Genomic DNA, 20,420 nt, shown 5'->3' with positions numbered 1-20,420 from the left:
TTCTGTACTGACACCTCCCCATCCCTTTTCCAGTCATCCTAGGCACCTGAGGCCTTGCTTCCAGTTAGTTGTCTTAATAATCCTTCCTGTCTCCAAGGCAAAGTGTTGCCCTGTCCCAAGAGACATTTGCATCTTAATAATGTTTTCTGAAGGACCAAATAACTTTTAAGGCTCAAAGGAATCACTCTCCACTGATGGAATTTCCTTGTCAGAAAGAGAGTAAGGAGCAACTTTCCCAAAGCCTTGAATCCCTTCACATCAGCAGCGACTCTCCTAGGGCCACGGTGCCCACACTCAGGGCATTGTTCCCCTATAACACATTGTGAACAACACTCCCATCAATGCCAGTAGCCCACCAGCCCTGTTTCTTTCAAAATTATTTTATTAGGTAGATATCAGCCACTTAGCCTAACCACTCAAAGTGTAGAAATGGAGCTTCTCCAACTTGAGCTAAGCCCGTTTAATTCATCAGCACTGTATGTTCCTGATGCCCCTGGTTCCCATGTGCAAGTGCTGCAGGAGGCCTGGGAAAGAATGTGGGAAGTCCCCTTCTTCACGGAGATTACAGTGTGGCAGAGGTTTGTGAAGACACCACCACCAGGATGATGCCCCTGAACCGCCTGGGCAAACACTCCCTTGTTGAACTGTAGGCCCTCACATCTCCCCTGAGACTCTCGTCACTTCCTACATCCTACTCCTTACTTGGTTGGCAGAATCTGAGCCTTTTCTGCATCTCCCACAGCCCCAGCACAGGCCAAACACGCAGCAAATGCAGAGAATAAATACACAAACAAATGCAAAATCTTCTCCTCTTCTGTATTCTTTCAAGGTAGAAATGCTTCTCAGAAAAGAATCAAGCAAAATCCAAACGCTTTAGTGGGATGCATTGCTTGGGTCGCTTAATTTACCATGGGGGGCGCCAAGAGCAGCTAGTGTGATTTTAAAAAGAGCAGAGGGAGCCAGGGACTATCAAAGGCAGAGTGACAGAGTCTCCCTGTGAGTTTTGCTGAGAGCGCATTATGCCAAAGTCCAATAAATGCACCAACGTCAGTTTCCCATCCCAGCTCCCGTTTGGTTCCCAGAAAGAAAAGGGAAGCAAAACTCCTGTTATTGCCCCAGCTGGGGTGGGCTGGGAGAGGGTCCTTCTATCTGACAGGAAGGGTGTCAGAAGCAGCTACATCCTGTTTGTGCTCTACCAGGCATCACGCTTCCCAGGACTTCCTTCTCTGTGGCCTTGTTTTCTTTCCAGATTTCTCTCCAGATTCCCTGACATTCCTTTGTCTTTTGTTACAGCTCTGGGGCATAATCAAGCAAGGATACAAATGCAAAGGTAAATGTTACTTTGTTAAATTTTTTATTTTATTTTATTTTTTAAATTAATTTGTATTGGAGTATAGTTGCTTTACAATGTTGTGTTAGTTTCTGCTGTACAGCAATGTGAATCAGTTATACGTATACATATATCCCCTCTTTTTTAGATTCCCTTCCCATTTAGGTCACCACAGAGCATTGAGTAGAGTTCCCTGTGCTATACAGTAGGTTCTCATTAGTTATCTATTTTATACATAGTAGTGTATATATGTCGATCCCAATCTCCCATTGTTAGAATTTTTAAATGTGACTTTTGGGGCAGGAATCATATTTGTCTGAGGGAAACTTTAAAGCTCTTGGCATCACAGAGAAATTGGGGCTTTGGGGCTACTGGTAACTGAAGAGTTAATGGTCCGGTAAAGGACTCCCTGAAGTTTTGGAGATCCCAGGCTGGAATTTTATCTCTGGTTACAAAGAGCAAGGAAACCACACTTATTATCCCCCACACATCTAACCCCCATCTCTAAGATGTCTTGCCCATCATCAGCACACATTTAAGGTGGGAATTCTGAGGAGGGCAAGCCTAATGGAAATACTGTATATAAGAACTTTGTCCTTCAAGGGAAAAAAAAACCCATGCTCATTTCTGTAATATATATGCATTTCCTTCTACTCTCACATAGCTATTCCTTTCTTTACTAAATCACAGATGATGATGAGAAAAGAGGAGATACATTTGCCCCTTTCAATGAATTTGTTCATAAACTTCCCCCATTTAATTGAAATTTATAGCAATTGAATAAATATATATTTGATAAATGCAATAGGAATGTTTGGCTACTTGTAGATATATGATTATTACACATTATTGGTGTTCAGAAAACTGCTGGATATTTTATGCAGACTATTTATACTGGTTCTTTTAAGAATCTGATAATGCTCTTGAAAAATATAATAAAGCCACAAAATGAAATACCTTAATCACAGAATGCCTTCAGATTAATAATGTTCCCTTGTGATGCCTTTTTTCTCTAACTGTCTTTCAGTATTTGGCCCTCATTTTACATGAACAGGGAACTTCCTTGAACCTCTATGGGAGCCACCTTTTAGTGCTCAAAAAACAAACAAACAAAAAAACCCTTCCCTTTTGTTCTCTGAATCAGTTGACTTAGTCTAACTTGAATTTTTACTTTCAAGCAGCAGAGATACTGGTTTCTGCCCCTTATCCCCTAGACACACACAGACACAAACAAACACACACACACACAATTTTGTGAAGATGAAAATCAATTAAACCCTAGGGTCTCTGTTCAGGTGGTATTTTCTCTTAAAGACATATAGAGTGAAAAGTCTAATTAAAATAGACCAGACATGTCATTGCAATTTGATCTTTCCCTGATGTTATTAAAAAACCATTTGAAACAAGACCATTTAGGGGAAAATGGGTATTGGAAATAATGAGAAAATTCCTCTTTGATGGTGAGAGAAATATACCTTATAAAATGATCATATCTGTTCAGTGATTCTAAGAGAAATGTAGGACCCTCATCGTATTAAGTAATCGTGTTGCTATCTTCCAAAGTGGCCAAAATTTTGTACCCCAAGTAGCAATTAATATCTACTTTCTTAACTAAAACATCTAATGGGAAGGCCACAGGATCTGCAGCATGCCATTTCCAAGCCATAGTCAAATCTGAGACATGTTTATTGAGCATATGCTCACCTTGTCTTCTGTTTCTATGCCAAGAAAGGAAGCAAAAGATATAATCGCTTGCTCTGGAAAAGGTTTTGGGAAATGAAGAAGAATACAAAATGCAGACAAATACTGAATGGAGGGACACCTTGCTGTAAATATTTAGAGGCAACTGTAGGTCCTGGGAGAGACTAGATGCTGAGGCTTCTCACCCTCATTCTGGCTCAGGGAGCCTCTTTGTGGGGAATCCACCTTGGTCTGGAGAAGAACCCCAGTCCCATGTAATTTGCATTTAGTTTTGGGCACAGGCAACTCCCCATTCAGGCTGCCCCTGCTTGTTGCTCCCCAGTACTTCAGTGAACTGTGTAGAAGAAGCAGCTGAACAAATATAAGAGAGAACTTTAGGAACCCCAGGAAGGGAAGAGAGCCCCACTGGCCCTTTTACTAGCCCTAGACACACCCTGTGGACCTGAGATTAAACACAGAAACAAGGGTGGGGGAGGGGAGGCGTGAGAGCCCAAACGCCAACCTGGAAGCCTGGTCAGCACCTGACATGTGGTTCACACTAATCACCTGTGATACTTTTGGTTGTTTCAGACTGTGGAGCCAACTGTCATAAACAGTGCAAAGACCTCCTGGTTCTGGCCTGCCGGAGATTTGCCCGGGCGCCCTCCTTGGGCAGCGGTCATGGGTCACTGCCTGGAAGTCCCTCGTTGCCTCCAGGTAATGTCCTCGACTTTCTTTCCTACTGCGATTTCTCTCTGCTCACCTTCCATGCCTGCACTTTGGTTGGGTTCTGGATCTAAAGCTAGTCAGAGCCATTATAAACATAAAGGTCTTCAGGGTGAGCAGCAGTGGCTAAAGACCCTTGAAACCTACACGTTCCTTTTGGCTTTTGGGTCTCAATAACATGCAGTTCACCTGAGGTCAATTTCATTTCGCCTCTGGTCTGTTCCTCTAGGACCTTGCCCGCAGGACTCCTGTTGTTTGCACCCACTTTGACGGTTTGCTGTGAACCAGTCAGATGTACGATTAATCACAATAATCACAGTAATCTTTCCCCTTCCAGTGCAGGATGAGGTGTTCGAGTTCCCTGGCGTCACAGCTGGACACCGAGACCTGGACGGCAGAGCCATCACACTGGTCACAGGCTCCTCTCGCAAGATCTCCGTGCGGCTGCAGCGGGCCACCACCAGCCAGGCCACCCAGACCGAGCCTGTGTGGTCAGAGGCTGGCTGGGGGGACTCAGGGTCCCACACCTTCCCCAAAATGAAGTCCAAGTTCCATGACAAAGCAGCAAAGGACAAAGGCTTTGCCAAGTGGGAAAATGAGAAGCCCAGGGTGCAGGCTGGTGTGGATGTTGTTGACCGAGGCACTGCGTTCGAACCAGACCAGGATGAAGCTGACATGGTTGAGACCAGACAGGACGGTGAGGTCAGTGCTGGTCAAACCACAAATAAAATCAGAAGAGGGAGGCTGAAAGAGGCTGAGATGAGTGTTATAGTGAGTCCACAAGGCGGCCTGGTAGTTTTGAAAGCAGAATGGTTGGGAATCAAGACATATCACTTTTAGTCTTGTCTTTGGCTAGTTATGTGACTCTGGACAAATGGTCTCTTCTCCTTGGACATCAGTTTTATGATGTATAAAACTGAACTGAATGGGTTCTAAAACTCAGTGAAGGTTTCCGTGTCTGTATACTGACGTGATGTCCAGGGACCCTTGACTGTTGCTTGTATCCAATATAACAGTACGCTATACCCATCAGCTTAGTTTTCCAAGCTAGAATCAGGGTCCAAACTCAGAGGAGGCAGTGGAAGCAAAAGACATGTAGATAGAGAAGGAGAGCTGGAAACTCTTGCCCCTACTTTAAAAAAAAAAAGGGGGGGGGCTTTTGACAGCATCATGGAGGAGAGGGTGGTGAATATCAGAGACATGGGGACCTCAGGGTTCTATATGTCAGGCTTTGCCTCCACACAAAAAGTATGTTCAGATCATCCAAAGCAAATTTGGAAACATATGGAATTTGTTAGAACAGCTGAAAATATAAATTGATTCAAGATGGACTTAGATAAATTTATTAGTCAACAGTCCATAGTGTATTAAGAAAAAGGATTTGGGGAAATTGGTGTCACATTCCTAAGCTAAAAGTAATGTCATGGAGGGAAGCCATTGCCTCCCTACTGAATCATTTTCATAAACAGAATATTAGGTTAGGTAGAGATCCTACTGGATCAAGCCAGTGCTCTTTTTTCTTATGACTGGTCCTCCACATTCCACCTGTCCTCAGGAGATCTAAGCGCACAATCTCCATAGTTTCCTATGATGAGAAAATCGCCAATGACCTTTAACCAAAATTCCTCTAGTTCCTTCCTCATCGAAGACAATTAGTAAGGATGCCGCACATGATCTTCAGTAGTATGAAGTTTATTGTAAGTTCCTGCTGAACCATTGTTTCCTTTCTTTTAACACCAACTTTTAAAACAGCTTTGTTGAGATATAATTTATGTACTATAAAATTTACCTATTTAAAGTGTATAATTCAATGGTTTTTAGTAATTTCAGAACATTTACATCATGTGCTGGGTGGACTACATGATCTTTTATTTCCCTCTATAAATCTTGAGTATACAAGGCACTGATCATTTGAGATGTTCCCTTGAAATTATCTGATAAATTGCTTTCTAGGAGTAGTCTTATTTTTTTAAATGAGATCCAGCCATACAACAGGTTCTGATTCGTATTGCAGGAAGGCTGACTTCAGGCTGAGGACATGAAGGCAACTGTGTTGGCATTTGGAAGGAGCAAGATGAGACGCTCTGAAGAACACTCCAAAACTCAGGAAGTTATCTGAAAAGATATCTGGACATTTACTGCCTTGTGACACTGTGGGATCTCCCTGATTGAACTATGGGACAGAGGACTTACCCTATGAACTATTTATTTCCTCCTTCCCTGCTCCTAGTGAGGTGCCACAAAGACTGTGTTATGTAGTTGGTAGTTTTCTCTCCTACCTTTCTCTAGAGCCATTTATATACGGGTGAAATGAAAGCTTTTGTGCATGTACTTGATATTCATTCTCTAAACTCGGACTTTGCTTTTTCTGTGAGAATGTTATTTCAGTATTTTTATAAACTTTTGAGGGGGGTGTTTAACGAGGAGTTGATTTAGGGGTCTTTTTGTGTGCTTTTTGGACGGGACCAGGACTTATTTTTTTGAGGGACAAGGAAGCTCTTCCAGACTTGGAAGGCAGTGGTTCTTCTAATGATGATCTGCTGCAAGGAGAAGCTGTTTACATTGTTCTTACCATATCAGTTGCTATTATAATGTGTAACAAGTCACACTTCTATAACCACATAAGTCTTGCCAATTCTGCATCACTAGGTAGCTATGACACAGCCATGAAAACGATCCTAATATTTATCATTGCCATGGGGGAAAATTAACTAAATACATGTCCCATCTCACTAGGTTTAGCCATCTTTCATAAGACTGCTAGTAAGAAGTATGAATAACAATTGGGCTTCCCTGGTGGCGCAGTGGTTGAGAGTCTGCCTGCCGATGGGGGGGACGCGGGTTCGTGCCCTGGTCCTGGAGGATCCCGCGTGCCGCGGAGCGGCTGGGCCCGTGGGCCGTGGCCGCTGAGCCTGTGCGTCTGGAGCCTGTGCTCCGCAGTGGGAGAGGCCACAGCAATGGGAGGCCCGCGTACCGCAAAAAAAAAAAAAAAAAAAAAAAAAAAAGAAGTATGAATAACAATTAAAAAAATCAATTCAAGTTTTTGGGAATAAAATTCAGGAGAAAAACAAACCATCCCTCAAACCCCTTACTGAAATGCAATTTTTAAAATTCAACCAGCAATTTTTAAAACCTCAAGATAGTTTTAAGAATTTTGTTTGTTATAAAAGAAAACTTTTTGGTTGTGAAAGAGAGCTCTCATGCTCTTCCTAAGAAATTGCCATCATATTAAGAAGAGTCATAGAAAGCAAATCATCACAAACCACCTTTGATTAACATTTCATTTAAACTTTTAAAGTATCAATATTTTGAATATCTTCCTTTGACCCAACATTACTAGATGTGGGTCTGTTTCTTACATGATGAGAGAAGAAAGAACTTGGTTGAAGATGTTCAAAAATAGAGATGGGTTTGAGCCTATGGGTGAGGAGAATGACCTGCTACCAAGGGCCCAGTCAGAAACTGGACCCACAGAGGTGCACTGGTCTGCATTTGGGAGTTTAAGTGTATATAATCCATGTAAGACTGAATTTGTTTCTTTTGGGGCAGTTGCTTCAATAAAAAAGTGCCTTTCTTCTCATTTTCCATTAGGTAAATGAAGACAGTTCTGTTCAGCAAACACTTGTTGAGTACCTGCTCTGGGCAGGTTCTGTGTTAGATGCACAAAGAGGAACAACTCTTCGTCTCTGCCCTTGGGAGCTGAGAGCCCATGGGCATTTAAGGCAAGATGACTCCTTAAAATAGAGTTTCAAATTCGCTACAACTGACTTAATCATGCCAAACAGATTCAGAGATCAATTTGCAAAGATATTGCAAGTTAAATGAAGTTATTAGGTGAGGGAGTTGTGATTAAGCTCGAAAATATAAGAACTCACCATTTGTGAGCACCTCAGAAAGCAAATAGCCATCCCCAGTGTTGGTTCCATGTATATATACTCTCTATTCCTATTCATAAATGCAATGAAATACATGTTAACAAAATTAAAAAGAGAAAATGGCAATTTAAGTACAAGAAACCCTTCTTGTGTGTGTGCTTTCTGTTGTTTTTGTTAATGAATGTTAAGACTATTCTTTTTCTTCTCAAAGCAGTTATTTCACTTGCCACTTAGTTTGGGTTATTTTTGATTTTTCACATATAAGAAGAGTTTTATAGGATCAGCCTTCCTGTTACAAAGATACTAAATGAACCTCGAGTAAAATCAAACCAAAAAATAATAAAACTAACATATTATGTGTATATATGTACATAAACTATTTTTGTATATGTGTGTATATATGTGTTTATATGTATACACAGGCATGCAAACCCACACACATACACACACACACACTACTATTATTACTTTGCTGAAGAGGAATTCGAGTCCATAATAAAGCTGCTTTATAATTTTGATTATATCATTTACTCATAACCAATGGTGACTCTGATGTTTCCAATATGTCAATTTCCCATAATCAATAAAATAAGTAAATTAGGCAAACCCATGGTGGAGCAAAAAGAACTATGATGGTTGGTTCCTCCAGACCTTCCTTTTGTAGGTTTGATGATCATTATCAAAGCAAAAACAAAACCAAACTCTTAACAGTGAATATTGGGAGTTCCCTGGTGCTCTTGTGGTTAGGATTCTGGGCTTTCACTGCTGTGGCCCGGGTTCAATCCATGGTCGGGGAACTGAGATCCCGCAAGCTGAATGGCACAGCCAAAAAAAAAAAGTTAATATTATTAGATACCAAGAGAGGAAATGTTAGATACTGTAACTGAGTCTTCACTGAAGGATGTGCAAATTGTATTGATGCTTTTTGAGATCTGCCTAAATCAGAGAGTGATCCTAAGTGTTCAAGTGATCCTTGAACACTTTATGTTGAGTGGCTGTTCCCTGAAGCAATAATGTCCCCAGATTTCCATGGTAAAACAGCCTCTTCAAAAGACATAGAGGTTTGCTGTTTAACAATGAAGGCAGGGGCTTCCCTGGTGGCGCAGTGGTTGAGAGTCCACCTGCCGATGCAGGGGACACGGGTTCGTGCCCCGGTCCGGGAAGATCCCACATGCTGCGGAGCGGCTGGGCCCGTGAGCCACGGCCGCTGAGCCTGCGTGTCCGGAGCCTGTGCTCCGCAACGGGAGAAAAAGACAACCCTCAGAATGGGAGAAAATATTTGCAAATGAATCAACAGACAGAGGATTAATCTCCAAAATTTACAAACAGCTCATGCAGCTCAATATCAAAATAACAAACAACCCAATCCAAAAATGGGCAGAAGACCTAAATAGACATTTCTCCAAAGAAGATATACAGATTGCCAGCAAACACATGAAAGAATGCTCAACACCATTAATCATTAGAGAAATGCAAATCAAAACTACAATGAGATATCATCTCACACCAGTCAGAATGGCCATCATCAAACTATCTACAAACAGTAAATGCTGGAGAGGGTGTGGAGAAGAGGGAACCCTCTTGCACCGTTGGTGGGAATGTAAATTGATACAGCCACTATGGAGAACAGTATGGAGGTTCCTTAAAAAACTAAAAATAGAACTACTATATGACCCAGCAATCCCACTACTGGGCATATACCCTGAGAAAACCATAATTCAAAAGGAGTCCTGTACCACAATGTTCACTGCAGCTCTATTTACAATAGCCAGGACATGGAAGCAACCCAAGTGTCCATCGACAGATGAATGGATAAAGAAGATGTGGCACATATATACAATGGAATATTACTGAGCCATAAAAGGAAATGAAATTGAGTTATCTGTAGTGAGGTGGATGGACCTAGAGTCTGTTATACAGAGTGAAGTAAGTCAGAAAGAGAAAAACAAATACCGTATGCTAACACATATATATGGAATCTAAAAAAAAAAAAGAAAAGAAAAAAAATGATCATGAAGAACCTAGGGGCAAGATGGGAATAAAGACACAGACCTAGTAGAGAATGGACTTGAGGACACGTGAGGGGGAAGGGTAAGCTGGGACAAAGTGAGAGAGTGGCATGGACATATATACACTACCAAACATAAAATAGATAGCTAGTGGGAAGCAGCTACATAGCACAGGGAGATCAGCTGGGTGCTTTGTGACCACCTAGAAGGGTGGAATAGGGAGGGTGGAGGGAGGGAGACACAAGAGGCAAGAGATATGGGGACATATGTATATGTATAACTGATTCACTTTGTTATAAAGCAGAAACTAACACACCATTGTAAAGCAATTATACTCCAATAAAGATGTTAAAAAAAAAGTAAAGAAAAAATCATGCTTTCTCACTTTTATTGAAAATAAGTATATTGAAAAAAATTGATATATATACGTATTAACTGTGTCTTCTGAAAACAGACTACATCTCCAGTTCTATCTTCTTCAATGAAACTATCACAAAAATTGACCATATGTTAGGTCACAAGGAAAACATCAGTAAATTTCCAAAATTTGGAAATAATAGAGATAAAACTTTATAATACTATAAAATTAGAACTTAATGGCAAAACCAGAAAAATAAAATCTCTAAAATCCAGAAATTAAAATAAAACAAAACCCACCTCTTCCAAATCTTTCAAACAACTCTTGAATCAAAGAGGAAATTGAAATTGAAGAATTTATAAGAAATGATCATGAAAACACTATACATACTTCCTACAGGTTCCACATAAGCACTACTCAGAGGAAAAGTTAAAGTCTTAAATATATGAATACATTAATAGACAAGAAAGGATAAAAATAAACCACTACTTTGCTCAAATCTAGACCCAAAAAAGGAAGAAATGAAAACCTAGTTAAAATGGCTAATTTCTAGGAAAATACAATCTGCAAAAACTGACTTAAGAATAAAAATTGGAGTCATTGAAAAGCTGCTTTTCAAGGTTATCATCAGACTCAAATAGTTCTACTAGAAAATTTTATCAAACTTTTAAAGTATAGATTAATTCAGTGTAACTTACATTGTTCTAGAACACAACAAAGAGTTCTAAAAACTTTAAAATAAACATAATATTGACACCAAAACCCAATAAGAATTGCCCCAAATAAGAAAACTGGAATAATCTCATTTATGAATATCAAGGCAAACCTGAAATATTTTAAGCACAGTGCAAAATATGAAGGTTCATACCAGGAATTTAAGAGTGGTTCAGTATTCACTTATCTATGAATGTGTGATTATGTTAATAAAATATAAAGAGGAAAATTATATGACCATCTTAATAAATGCTAAATAAACATTTGACAAAATTCGACACACATTTTGATTTTAAAACTTCTGAAAATAAAAATAGATTAAAAATATAGATGAAAACTTCTAAATGTGATTAAAATTTATCTATCTCAACCACAAACCAGCAAGATACTTCGAAAACACTGTAAGCATTGTTACTAAAGACTCATCTAAGATAAGAAGGCCTATCATCATTATTATCTAACATTCATTGCCTTTGAGAGGTGTTAGGTAATACAGAAGATAAAAAAGAAAACAGGAGTATAAATATTTTAAAGTAGGCAAAATAATTACTTTGAAGTGACCATATTGAGAAACTCAAGAGAATCAACTGAAAACTTACTACAAACAAAAAGAAAAACCAATAAGGTAGCTGGGCATTAAATTAATAGACAGAAATAACTGTCATAAATACAGACAGTAATCAGAAGATAAAATAAAAGACCTCATACACAAGTGACAAAAATAGTTAAGATATCAAGGAATAAACTTAATAAGAAACAAGCAAGCTAAACGTTAAAATGCTCCTGAGAAACACAAAAGAAGATTGAAATGAATGGAAAGGTACCAAGTTCTTGGAGAGGAAGAAAACATTGTGAAGATCTTAGTTTTCTTCCAAGTGAACCTTTGAATTTCTTACTGCACACCCCAAAAAACACAAAGAGAATTTTTTTTGCGTTAGCAAGTTGATTTAAAGTTCATAGGAAGAAAAACAAACATGAATAGCTAGGAAATATCTGAAAAAGAGCAATGAGTGAATACTAATTAGCCCTGTCAGATATTAAAACATAAAGTAAAACAGTTTATTACAAGGGTATGAATCAATAGAAATAGAATAACAAGTCCAGAAATATCAATAGAAGAAGTAATATGGTAATTAAGTATGCGATAAAGTGGCCATCTCATATCATTTCAGAAAAAAATATTACTCAAAATAATTTGAGACAACTGGGTGACAACCTTAACATAAACTTGGATTTATTGCTCAAAACTTATACCACAATAATTTCCAAATGAATGAAAGATTTAAATGGAAAAAATTATACCATATTATGAACTATGGAATAACTATTTAAAATTATTATCTTGGATTGGGAATGCCTTTCTAAATAGGACACAGTACCCAGAAGCCTTAAAAGAGAAGATTGATAAAATAGCTGTGTAAAAAAATAAATAAATAAAAAGTCTGAGTGGCTCATCCCACCAAAATCTAGGTCCAAAGATAAACAAAGAATGTTTTAGAATGTATGAAGTCATATCACTAACAGAACTAGTTAATATATAAAGAGCTACAAATGCATAAGACAAATTCAACATCCTTGTTTCAAATAAAACTGGCAAAGGAATTGAACAGATAATTCACACCAAAAGAAATCCAAAGGACTCATGAAACCACGTTACCCTCCTCACTAAAATGAAATGTAACTTAAAACTACTCTGTGATAACAGTTTTCACTCATCAGATTCAAAAATTTCAAATACTTTCTTCACATGAATGTGGGGAAATAGACATTCTATTCACACATCACTGCTGGCAATGTTAATTTGTGGAATCTTGATTGAAGACCATTTTGGCAATATTCATCAAAACTAGAATTGTATTTTGTTTTTGACTTAGTAATTCCATGTCTGGGAATTTATCCTTAAGATAATAGTGATAAGAATACCAATAAGAGTAGTAGCAGCAACTAACACTTACAGCATTTACTGTATGTCAGGCGCTTTTCCAAGTAGTCTACATAGGCTGATTCACTGAATCTTCGCAATAACCTGAGTTCTTACTGATAAGAAACCTGAGGCACAGAGAAGTTGAGTAATAGGCTCAAGGACACACAGCTGCTGGGGTTTGAAGCCTGGTGGAGCCAGGCTTCAAACCCCAGCAGTATATCTCCAGAATCCAGGCACTTGCTTGTGACCTCTCAAGATATGCTTGGACATAAGAGAAATACAAAATGAACTAGGCTTTTCAAAACAGTATTGTTTGGGATAGGAAACAACTGGAAATAATCCAGTATCCATTAATAAAGCCTTGGTTAAATAAATGATTACATCCACATAATGTAATACCATTCAGATGTTAAAAAAAAAGAAACTCTATGAATTGATATGGAAAGGTCTCCAAAATAAATATTAAGTAAAAATCAAGGTGAAAAACAGTATGTATTGCACGGCATCATTCGTGTACAAATGGGGAAAGGAATGAATATAATTAATTTAATCTCTTTATATGTTTAAAATATCTCTGAAAGAGGACACATGAACACACACACACATCCCCCTAACAAATTAGATGTCTGTAACAGTAGAACTGTGTGGCTGAGGGGCAAAAGTGAGGAGATTTCTTTGAATAACTCTTTTCTACATTTTGAATTTGGATCCATGTATTACCTATTCAAAAATTAAATAATAATAATAATAATAAAAGAATGGTATGGACCCTCCTCAGGGTCTGTGTCACAGAGGAACAAATTGTGGCAAGGGTGAACAAGGGTGACAAATGCCCCCTTGCAGCAACTTCATAAGAATGACTACAGAAGAATGCATAGCAACACATTTAATAGACACTTAAAGAAATAGAAAAATCATAGAATTGGTTATTAGCAGAACGGAGATAAGAACAAATTTTTTCAGCTCCTAATATAGTCCTCTTTCCAGTACATCACCCATCACTCTTATTTTTCCCATAGCTAAAATGACTTCAAAGATGGTGTTCTATATACTCCAAAGATAGTAGAGATATTTTCAAAAAGGGGCTGGTCTGGTGTATAACACACAGGGAGAGATCTCTCTGGTCCAGGATGATGCCCTAGTAATGAAGTATTCCTCAAAGCACACATGAAGACATTTATCAGTTAGTGGTCTTTAAGCCTTTCTGCTCAACTGCACATTTTTAAGTTTATATACAAAATGTTTTATCATAAATTTAAATGTTTTTGGTAAAATGAAATGAGTTTTGACTGTGATCAGAATGCATACCTCATGACATGATTTGGTAAAATCAGTTCTAACTATCTTATTTAAGACATAAAGACCCCTGAATCTGAAAGAAGTCATTTAACATTTTATCCATGAGTTTTAACCCAATGTGTCTTAATAGATTGGTTTTTGTAAGATAGTCTATTTATATATTTAAAAGAATTCATATAATTAACCAATACTCTTTTGGGTGTTCTGAACACAGAGTGTCCCTAGACAGGCCAGTTTGATCCTTAAGGGAAAATAAGTAAAAAGGGATTTAAATGACTAGAATGCTTTGAATAGATTTTAAAGGAGGCCTCCTTGACCCAGTATTTTGAATGATCTCTGTGATTGGTATCCAGAAGGTTTTAAACTCTGGGGCAATTCATAAGAGGAAGATGTGGGATGTATTTTGGGATTTTTTATTTTTATTTTTGCAAAGTGGGAAGGCTTATTTTCTCAGCTAGTTTTGAGAAAGAGTACTTGTGGAAGATGAGGATAGAAAAGGTATTCCTTTGCTAAAAGCAGTCCATTCAAGCAGCGTATCCCTTGCAATGACTGTGTATTCTTGCTTATACCATTTTGGAAAAACATTATGCCAAACCACAGACATCAACCTACCTTCTTATTTTAGCTTGATTTTGATGAAAACAAACTAAAAAAGATGCTCATCTAGAGGGAACATTCAAAAGAGATATAAGAAGAGTTCTGGGGCCTCCCTGGTGGCGCAGTGGTTGAGAGTCCGCCTGCCGATGCAGGGGATACGGGTTCGTGCCCCGGTCTGGGAGGATCCCATATGCCGCGGAGCGGCTGGGCCCGTGAGCCATGGCCTCTGGGCCTGCGCGTCCGGAGCCTGTGCTCCGCAACGGGAGAGGCCACAACAGTGAGAGGCCCGCATACCGCAAAAAGAAAGAAAAAAAAAAAAAAAAGAAGAGTTCTGTAACATGAGCCGACGAGTGATGAGTCTCCTAATCTTCAACTCACTCCCTTGGTTGTCCTTGATGATGCTGTTACAAGGCTGCTCTGTTCTACAGACACTAAATACATCGGAAAAGATTCTCATATTAGACCAAAAACAAAAACAAAACAAAACAAAAAACCCTAAAAAGCAAAAGAATGCATAGAGGACTGTCCATCATAGATTCTGTATGTGCGGGCAGTTGGGATATTTTAGGCTGTTTTGAAGTTGTAGAAAAGAGAACTGAATGCTATGCACTTCTTTACAACATTTGTTCCAAACTTGAACCAGGAAGGGAAAAGAGATATTCTCCCTTAGGTTCTGTTTAAGTTGTTCCTGAGTATTATTTACCTCTGTATTGATAATTGCTAAATACTGAGTGAACATTACATATCATACAATGTGGTAGGCACTTTATACAGATCATCACACTTAATCTGCACAGCTATTCTATGAAGGTGGGAATTGCTATCCAGATTTTCCTGATTGGAAGATTATTTATGGTTTGCTGGTTAAATAACTTGCTCAAGGGCACAGAGCTAGTGCACCAGAGTTCTGAATACAGATCACCTGCCTCCATGTGCTCTAAATGAATTGTTAGGCAAGTATTTCTTGCAATCACCCACTGCTTTTGAATTTTAATACAGGTACACATTTCCTTGCCCTAGTTTGTTACAGAGCAAGTGCTTCTAGGGGAGGCTTTCCATTACTTTTGTTTTTCCATAGTGAGCACTTCAATAACTGGGTAAGAAGTTAATTGATGGCAGCCCTACAAGATTTTAAACCGTTATAGGTCATCATCATTGTTAATAAGATTATAAAATAGCCCTCGCTCATCCCTTTAGGTTAGGGTTTACTTTCTACTTGTTTCATTCAATTTTTTTCATTAATTACTTTTTAAAAAAAGATTTATCTATTTATTTTTATGGCTGCATTGGGTCTTAGTTGCGGCACATGGAATCTTTGTTGAGGCATGCAGGATCTTTCATTGTGGCATGCAGGCTCTTTGTTGTGGCACATGGGCTTCTCTAGTTGTGACGTGCGAGTTTTCTCTTCTCTAGTCGTGGCGCACAGGCTCCAGGGTGCATGGGCTCTGTAGTTGTGGTGCAGGCTCTCTAGTTGAGGTGTGCCAGCTCAGTAGTAGTTGTGGTGTGCAGGTTTAGTTGCCCTGTGGCATGTGGGATCTTAGTTTCCTGACCAGGGATTGAACTCACCTCCTCTGCATTGTAAGGCAGATTCTTTACCACTGGAACACCAGGGACGTCCCTTCATTAATTTCTGATAATTGAGAATTAGTTAGAATGAAACAAGTTTCTCTGTACTTTCACATTAGTGTAGTTGACCTGATTGGTCTTCTATACCACACAACTGGTCTCTATTGAGAAAGGATTCTGAAGCAGGTAAGCCTTAGGAGACATTAGAGATGGTGTGGGCTAAGGCCCAAGTAAGTGCTGGAAGCTACGTACAACTATGAGTAAACCTATCTGCTCTGAGGATCTGATGGCACTTTCAGACTTTTCCCTAAGAAAACCTGATAAATCCTAACCATCTTGTAAATGCCTCATAAAAAACAGCATTAAGTTACAGTGAAACCTAGATAGTTTTACTCTGAATTCCTAAAGAATTCTGCAGTTAACACTTTTGGGTTTTTAAGGATATTCAATCACTATATTTTCTTGAAAACTTCTTTGGCTTTTTGTAACCTTTCAGAATACATTTCACCCAGCCAAGTTTTATATTGTTATTTTACCGTGTCCTTCCCATCTCAGTGAAACTTCCAGAGCTAGTCTCAACTTACTTTCTCGCCTCTCATTCTTTCCTCAAACTCCAGAAAACTGGCTTCAGCATTTATTCTGAATGTGCTCTTGAAAAGGTCAGGAGATGTGGATATTTTAAAGCCCAGGTTCGTTGAATCCCTGTAGCGTCTGGAATTGTTGGTTACTGAGCTCTGGAGCCAGAGAGCCTGTGTTTGATTCCAGCTCCCCTGCTTACCAGCTACGTGGATGTGGGCCATCTACTCAACCATCCTGGGCTTCACTCTCCTTATGTGTGGAATGGGGTAACAGTAGTACCACATTGCTCTTGATGAAGAACACGCCAACTGCTCTGGTTTCCTTTTACTTCTGTGACCCTTCTCCAACACCCCTTGAATGATATTCTCCAAGATTCCTTCCTTGGTCCAATGCTCTTTTTCCCCTGTTGAGTGATCTAATACAGAATCATTATTCTATTGAATGTTCCAATGCAAAAGTCACTGGATGCTGATCATTCCCAAATCTCCATCTCCAGGCATCTTCTTGAGTTTCAGATTGAAACCATCACCACCTCTCCCACTCTGCATATACCTTTCCCACTTATTATATTCTGATTACAATTAATGGTATTGTCATCCAGTCACACACCCACACAAAACTAGAGTCGTACTAAATTTCTCATTCTCACTCTAACCAATAAAGCACTATAATTTTATCTCCTAAATATTTCCTGAATTTGTCCTTTCTCCATCCCTATTATTATACTGTATTAGTTTAAGCTTTAAGCTTCTGTTTCCAATCTTTGCCCCCCCACCCCTTAAATCTACTCTCTACTTTTTAACCAGTGATTTATATAGAACCCCAAACTGACCACACTACAAGCCTCAGCATACTAAGGAACATAAATTAAGTCCAAGTTACTTAGGAAAGTATGTAGTGCCCTCTATTACCTGGCTCCTACAACCTTTCCAACTTTTCCTGCCAATTTCCACCTCATATGAACAATTCTGAACACCGAGCTAGGCTAGCGCCCTGGTATAATGTTCAGTTTTTATTATGCTATGCTACAATGACCTGTTTCTGACTCTACAACTGGTCATTTTCCAAGGCAGGGACTTTCTCACTTATCTTTGTGCTTCAAATGCCCAACACAGTGCCTGGAGTAGAGAAGGCACTCAAGTGTTTACTGAACTGCAGACTTTTCTTCTTCTTAAGGAAAGTATAACAACATAATTTAACAAGTACTGGTCATTTTCATAGATTTTCCTCAAAACCTTCCCCTCAAATTCCTAGGGAACATGTTAAATTTTTTTTTTTTTTTCTATTTCCACCCTAGGCTTCTTCATTTACATTTACTGGGCAGGGAATGATTTAGTAAGGAAGTTCTCACGCCAACAGTTATGTTTATGCAACGTCTTTAGCAACATAATTTTGCAGGTGACTCAAAGCACCCAAGGTGAATGAATGAGTTCAAACACTGACATGCATACCTGCTTCAATCAACGATTTGAACCCTACGAATACATTAACATATACAAATGTGGAAATGTAGCACTGAACAACACATAGCATTTCTTGTGACTATAATCATGTTAGTGATGATTGAGAAAAACAAGAAAAGCAGGGGAAAAAAGTTTTACATAACATTAGATACCCTGTGACGAATTTATTTTTTAATTTAGGTAAACGTAATAGTCCTTTCTGTTAAAAAAAACAATTGAATCAAATATTATCCAAATTACCTAAGGGGGAGATGATCAAATAATATGCACACATTTAAATATAGTACTACACAATCTGCAGTTGGTTGAATGCACGATGCAGAACTGTGGATACTGAGGGCCAACTATGGGACTTGAGCATCCTTGGATTTTGGTAACCACACGGGTCCTGGAACCAACCCTCCATGGATACCAATGGACGACTGTAGGTGAACTTCCAACTGCACAGAGGGTCAGAAATCCTAACCCCCACATTGTTCAAAGGTCAACTGTATACAGAAATGATTTTAAATGCCTTCCCTCAGCACGAATTTATTTAACTCTATTCCAGTTGGACATGATGAGAAGGAAGAAAATTCTACCTCTACCCCTCTTGAAGTTCTTGTGGCTGGACTAATAATAAAATTGACATAAGACAGATTAACAGGAGAAAAAGAAATTAAGATTTTAATTTGTGCACACTGAGGTCTCACAGAAATGGAACCTAGCCAAAGTAGGCAGCTTTTATACTTTTTAGACAAAAGAAAAAAAAAAATTGCGAGGAATTAACAGGATAAAGAAACTTAGGATTTGGGCACTTAATTAGTGAAAATTCTAAATAGAGTTTGGGCTTGGGGTAGTAAATTAAAGAAGTTACAAGGTTTGTTTATACAGGCTTCTCAACCCGAATTCCCTATCTCCAGCAATAAGGGTGTCCTTCTATCTCCAGGTGCAGGGAGTGTACCTTTCACATGAGAGACTTATTTCTTGCTTTCAATGAGAAAGAAAGGAGGGTCAGAGTGTCCCTCTTGCATTGGCCATTTCTTAAGTAACTTTAATTCAAAAATAGTCAGTATGCCATTGTGGTGTATTTTCGGAGTGGCCTGTCTGGAGCCCCAAAAGATACTAGCTCAGCTTGGATCCAGAACAAGAAATGAAAATGATACTGGCATACCTCTGATAATTTTCATAGAGACTGCTGACATCCTGTTCTAGTTCCTGAGAGAGGAGGAAACAAAGCACTAACAAAAGGTACTGTCTGTCTCAGTCTGTTTAAGAAATAATATTTTAAGAGTCCATATGTCAAAAATTCCCTCCTGAAAATTTTGTTTCTTGTTTCTCCAAGAAATTCCCACATTCCCTATGCCAGTAAGTCATTATTTTCCACAAGTAAAGTTATGAATGTGTATAAAATCAACACTCTATATAAACCTAAGAACTTTATTTTAGTATAACAAAACTAACCGGTGACTTGAAATATCCTCTTTCTAGAGAACTTAATATATGTCCAAGAAAAGAAACTAAAAGACAATTCTTTTATGGGTTTATAATGTGAAAAAAAAAGTTCTCATTTGAAGCAGAAAATAAAGTGCATTGGGAAAAATGTACATTTGTTTTCTTATACATGCTCACGTATGAAAAGTAATCACATGAAAATCACATATGAAAAGTAATTCACTAACCATAAAAATAAATCAAAATTATATGTCAAAAGAATGAAACATATTCATTAAGTATATTGTGGAGTCTGAGGCTAGAAAACAGATTAAAGCAAATGCTAAGGTATGTGTTAAAACATTCTAAGATATCATTTTAAGATATGAAACCTTGACAATTTCATTTCTATCAGAAAACTCCTATACAAACTAAACATATTTAACACCATAAAGCAAAGAGACGAACACTTAACAACTTTCAAGACAGAACTTAAAATCTTTAATGATAAGTAAAAGTATGTTAAATTGTCTTCAAGTTTGAACATTTTAGAATGGTAAATGCCAATCAAAAAATCTAATAAACAGGTAAAATTAACAAAATGATCAAGGCTTTTTAAAATGGTTTCAGCAATCAAAAGAATGTGCTTATCTCAACAGCAAACAGAATTATTTTTAATGGTAAGCCATGAGTTGATTCTTTACTCTAAAAAGCCCAATTTAGTAGGAAAAGGAAATACTATTTCTTTTTACAAACATATATTTATATTTTCAATTCACTTCATTCAAAATGTCGCTCATTCTTAAGAAGAATGGAGAAACAAATAAGCAAAAAAGCCCCCTAAAAGATCAGGGCCATTAATGGATCTTTGCCTAACACACTGTGCA

At 38.3% G+C, this 20,420-nt stretch overlaps 1 protein-coding gene across 2 annotated transcripts in view; it reads left to right on the top strand.

The window, feature by feature from the left end:
* Positions 1-6,744, top strand: part of RASGRP3 (RAS guanyl releasing protein 3) — a 75,849-nt gene extending 69,105 nt beyond the window's left edge. For both annotated transcript variants that reach the window (XM_081254162.1, XM_081254161.1), the window contains 4 exons: positions 1,294-1,330; positions 3,602-3,727; positions 4,074-4,438; positions 5,751-6,744. In XM_081254162.1, coding sequence (XP_081110288.1) covers positions 1,294-1,330; positions 3,602-3,727; positions 4,074-4,438; positions 5,751-5,759 — 537 coding nt within the window. In that variant the 3' untranslated portion in view covers positions 5,760-6,744. The remainder of the gene's footprint in view (positions 1-1,293; positions 1,331-3,601; positions 3,728-4,073; positions 4,439-5,750) is intronic.
* The last annotated feature ends 13,676 nt before the right edge of the window (positions 6,745-20,420 follow it).

This window comes from Mesoplodon bidens (assembly GCF_964165515.1).
Source record: "Mesoplodon bidens genome assembly, chromosome: 14".
Classification (NCBI taxonomy): domain Eukaryota; kingdom Metazoa; phylum Chordata; class Mammalia; order Artiodactyla; family Ziphiidae; genus Mesoplodon; species Mesoplodon bidens.
The sequence above is the reverse complement of the archived record's forward strand: the minus strand, read 5'-3'. Positions and strand labels throughout refer to the sequence as shown.